Source organism: Hippocampus comes, unplaced genomic scaffold (assembly GCF_001891065.2).
Source record: "Hippocampus comes isolate QL1 unplaced genomic scaffold, H_comes_QL1_v1.1 scaffold135, whole genome shotgun sequence".
In the NCBI taxonomy this organism is placed as follows: Eukaryota; Metazoa; Chordata; class Actinopteri; order Syngnathiformes; family Syngnathidae; genus Hippocampus; species Hippocampus comes.
In genome coordinates, this window is record NW_017805583.1 from 3,103,862 (window position 1) to 3,108,785 (window position 4,924).

Consider the following 4,924-nt stretch of genomic DNA (forward strand, 5'->3'; position numbering starts at 1 on the left):
GAAATAACTGCATGGTATAGGCCCAACTTGACTGACTCCAGGCTCCTGTTGACACACTGTAGGCCACACCCCTTAAAGGCACACCTTTAATGCACAACAATGTGACTGAGCTTGATTACACCCTCAAAACTAGTTCATTTCTTTACCTTCTATGTTATTACATTCCTTTATTTATACTTTCATTGCTCTTTGTCTCTTTGAAAAATGTAACCCCTCAAATTTTGTTTCTGAGAGGTTTCGCATTTCAATGCATTTCCATCCGTTTTCTTTAGCACTGATTCTCATAAGAGACGCGGCTGAGGCTATCCCAGCAAACAAGTGAAAAGCAGGCCACACCCTGGAGTGGTTGTCATCCAATCGCTTGGCACATATAGACAAACAACAATTTACACTTAAATTCACACCCCAGGACAGGTTTAGAGTCTTCTGTTACCTTACATGCATGTATGTTTTTGGAATGCGGTGGTAGCCGCAGAAACCCAAAGAAATTCCACACAAGAAGGCTGGAGCAGAGATTTGATACACGGGTAAACTGAGTTGCGAGCATTGTCATCTAATGAGTAATTTATGATAACAATAATTATATTATAATTACTATTATTATTATTATTATTATTATTATTATAAATGTGATCGACACGTGGGCTGGACATGATAAACGTTTCATGTAAAGTCGATATGGTCTGTAAAGCTTTTTACAGTCCCTTTTATGAGAATATTCATTTTTGTACTGCTGTGCGAAATAAAATGCACAAGACACAAAGTTAAAACAATGACAATTAACTAACTCAAATTCCATGTGCAATTCGGTGCAAGGAAGCCTCTATGTGTTTGATTTTGAGAAACGTGCGTCAAAGATTCCTCGTGTCAAACCTGTAGAATGACTAACTGTAAAGGTACAGAGAAATGTTTGAAATGTGACTATCAGCAGTAAAGACGAGACACGCCCCCCCCCCTTCACCCCAGTTGCGGTTGGTCGGTGAGCAGCGGGCTGCCTGACTGCCGCCGACTGACCAGCTTCTCTCCCTCGTGTGTCAGTGTGGTGGCTTGGCGCCTCCCCCTCTTTTCTCCTCTCCTCTATAAAATGTGCACAATCTGCTCCTTGTGTGCACTCTCAGTCAGATCGAGTTAGTGTGACTGCGGCCTCACGGGATATTAACGCAGCAGAAGAGCGCCCGAGAAAAAAAACACTCACACAAAAATATTCATATTTGAAGCAGTTTAATTAGCATCTCTAGCTCAGTGCCATATAATAGTTGATTTTCTCGTTGTCTGCGATGAAGGCTGTTCCTCCTGCGCACCCCCAGGACTCTTCGTCTTACTCCTCCTCCAGCAGCAGCAGCAGCAGCAGCAGCAGCAGGCAGTAAATGAAAAGCTATCTGACCAAGCAGAGTCTCAACGCCGCCCGGTCCAGGATGGAAGAGGAGGACCGGCACTGTCTGCAGTACGACATGAACGACTGCTACAGCCGACTGAAACGCTTGGTGCCCACCATTCCGCAGGATAAGAAAGTCAGCAAAGTGGAGATCCTCCAGCACGTCATTGACTACATTCTGGACCTGCAGTTGGCCCTCGAGACGCACCCTTCTCTCCACAAACAAGCGCCTCAGCGGACCGGAACGTGCGTTCCTATGGCGTCCAACCCCAGCCGAACACCGCTTACGGTGCTCAACATTGACCACCACCAGGTACCGGTTGTTGAATAGTGCGCGCTTCAATCGGGGAATGTTTAACCCAGCTGTGGAAGACTATAGCGACAAAGCAGACAAAGCGCGTCATCCCCGCTACATGGCATTGTCCCGTCAATGGAAGCGAAATTCTTGGCGAAATTCAATAACCCACACGTGTTTCTGTCGAACGATATGGGGGAAGGAAAATGCGCTATTGGCGTTTCTTAGATTGCGCACTTGATTGCAGGCTTTATGATTTGCATGATAATGACGAGTGTGTGTCAGAGGCCCAACTCAACCCACGGCCGGTGAAGTATCTCAGCCTCCAGTCCACTCCACCGCGCACAAAAAAGGCAATTTGTTATTCAATAGGCCATAAAATAATTTAATGGGGCTGCAATTTTTCCATGCAATGTATTATTTCAGGCCACTTGGCACAGATTTTATAAAGCTAAACTATTAGATTTGCTCTACTGGGTATCATTTTACATCTGCTTTTTTATTTTTGTTTTGTTGTTGTTTTTTTTGTTTTTAGAGGACGTCAATTGTCAAAAAGCCAGAGGACTCCATTTTATGCCGCTGAAGCAAAAGCAACACATTGGTAAGTGTCATTATTTTTATTATACTGTTGTAGTTATTGTTGTATAATTAAAATGATTTTTAATCTGCACATGTATATGTGTGCCTTTAAATCAGGAGTCGTGTAAACACTACAACGTGTTGGTCAGTGAAGCATCCTCATTGAAACAAACACACAATATTGTAGCGTATTGGTGTAAATGCAGGAGATTGCATGACAAGGAAAAGAATAATTGAGCAACATGAACAGAGACAGCTGTGCTTTGTGCAATAACGGTCACCGGTGAAGCAATCAGAGAAGCAGCCAAGGTTCAAACATCACGTTGGCCTCTCTTTGAGTTTTTGACACCGACTCTCAGTCCCTCTGAGTAAACTCGGCGCAGACAGCATTTATTTGGTGTGGCGGTCGATTTAAAGTGTACCAGACTCTCAGAGGTCCGCCATTCGGCCGGCCAGTAGGCCAGTAGCCTGACAAGCCGTGTGGATGTTGTTTGACCTGGTTTGTTTTGGGTTGTTGATCAAGCATGGCCTCTGTTTTGTTGGTGGCGCCAGTCAGTCTGGAGCGCTGAAGCTCAACCCCCCCCATCTCTATTCATGCCCTCCACAGGTGTGCAGGCTGCACAGAATCGCTCCAAAAGCCAGCAAAGCTTCGCCAGGGACTCACAGCCAACTGGATGCACAATCACAAAGGAATTTGGAAACTATCGGAAGGAACTAATCTTAAATATAATGACTATTTTTATTCCATTGAGCATGGAATGAGCATAAAAAAAATGTCTCCTTATGTGTATCCCAAACCAACCCTATCCACATTTTTTTGCCATATTTTCTTTTTGAAAATGAAATTACAGTTTGAGACTTTTTTTTTAAACCCCAGTCACGAACAAGCATTACATGAAAACCTTTAGTGAATTGTGCTTTAAGAAAATGTGAGTTTAAAGCTTTACTGAACTGCAAAATTGCTGTACATATTTTGGACATCTATTGTTTCAAATAGATGATTTGTGTGGAGCAGGGATGCCATTCCTGCCATCACATCATATTTGATATTGTAAAGAAGAACAATTCAATCTGAAAAAACAATTATAATTGTACTTGAAGAGAAACAAATGTTCTATGATTAAAAAAAAAATATGTGAAAGGAATACGTTTATGCTTCAAATAGACTACTGTATTGTAATTATGAGATATTTTTATTAAGAGTTATGTTGGTTGTTTTGTAAATATTGTGTTTCCACTTTGAAGTCTTTTGTGAATGAATGTGGTTTTGTCCTCATATGACGATATCAGTTCACTTTGCAATGTTTTGGAATAGATTCATATGTAGCATGTCAGGCTCATTGCAGAGATGTCAAATGTGCACTGAAGCAGGCCTCCCCGTGTAGATAACTTCTTTTATTTGCTCAGCTTTCACTTGTTGTTTTTATACTCACTAACTATGACACTTGACCCGTTCGGGGGCAATAGGTCGCTCAGCTATTTTATATGTTGGGTTGTTGTTGTAGTTGTTGTTGGGTGTTTTTTGTTTTTTTTTTTAAATGAAAAGGCCGGACTTCATTATTTTACAATGCACACTTGTGAAAAAAAAGTCCACAACATGCAGCACTTCTAACAATGTACAATGTAATACCGAAACAGGCAATTCTACTGAATCACTTTTTATTTTATGAGGACGGCGCAACAAACATTAATTACAGTTAATTGCGATGATTAGCATGCTTTTCTGCAATCGTGAGCTTATTTCAGCACGCATATGGTTAAATAAGAAAAAAAAACGTTTTTTTTCATGACATTGAACACCGAATTTACCTCACCACCCTCCTGCCAGTGTGGGAGGGCACATGTACATGACTGTCAGCTGCACTGTTGGAATTGACCTTCACTGGCTTGTGAGGCGTTGTCAAAACAATTAAAGTTTCCAGGAAGAACTGCGTCGTCTCATTATTTGTCTCCAGAGATTTAATGTTTGCAATGCAGGTGCGAGCAAGTGAAATAATGAGCCAAAGAGGGAGGTGTGGTGTAACGGGGAAAGCATTCGGATCCAAATTGTAGTTTGATCCCAAATAGTCAAGTACAACCTTATCTCGCAGAAATAGAGAAGCCTGGAGAAAAAAAAAACATTTAACACAACTTGTATTTCCTTGATATTTCTGAAAAAAAACATCACACGTTTACACAATGCGAAATAATTTGTATTTCCTTGATATTTCTGAAAAAAAAAAAAACATCACACGTTTACACAATGCGAAATAATAGTTCATGGGTGGCATTCTCAGAAAAGGTTTAGTTGTATTAACAAGTGCAACCTACCTTCTTTAGGATATTTACTCAATAAAATGTAAATAAGATGACATTCACTTTATTTTCACAATATTTATGGAAACTTGGAAACCATCATTTTTGGCAATGATGCTGTTCTGCGGCTTGAAATTGGCTCTCATGTCATTTCATTTGTTCAAGTGACTGTCGAATACTTGACATACTTTTACCTCTAACCTACACATCCTGAATGAAAATAACACCTGCAAAGATTGAAATAAATCAAAATGCTCAGTGAGTTGAAATGAAGACACTCAAACCACTTCCACACAGAACAAATGATAAGAGTGCGGTGTCACCAGTAAACAGTCCATTCAAGCCTCAGTGGAACGTTCTGTAATGATACTTTGGAAAGG

General features: G+C 40.9%; 1 protein-coding gene across 1 annotated transcript; it reads left to right on the forward strand.

Annotated features, from left to right (window-relative positions):
- Window positions 1-1,036: 1,036 nt before the first annotated feature.
- id4 (inhibitor of DNA binding 4) lies at window positions 1,037-4,177 on the forward strand. The gene is made up of 3 exons (XM_019880102.1): window positions 1,037-1,688; window positions 2,206-2,271; window positions 2,857-4,177. The coding sequence occupies exons 1-2, from the start codon at window positions 1,368-1,370 to the stop codon at window positions 2,251-2,253; spliced, it is 369 nt and encodes a 122-aa protein (XP_019735661.1). The 5' UTR covers window positions 1,037-1,367; the 3' UTR covers window positions 2,254-2,271; window positions 2,857-4,177.
- Window positions 4,178-4,924: the final 747 nt, after the last annotated feature.

Coding starts and splice junctions, on each gene's coding strand:
- id4 (XM_019880102.1), top strand. CDS start 1,368: ATGAAAAGCTATCTGACCAAGCAGAGTCTCAACGCCGCCCGGTCCAGG. Junction 1,689..2,205: donor TCAACATTGACCACCACCAG/GTACCGGTTGTT, acceptor TTTTGTTTTTAG/AGGACGTCAATTGTCAAAAA.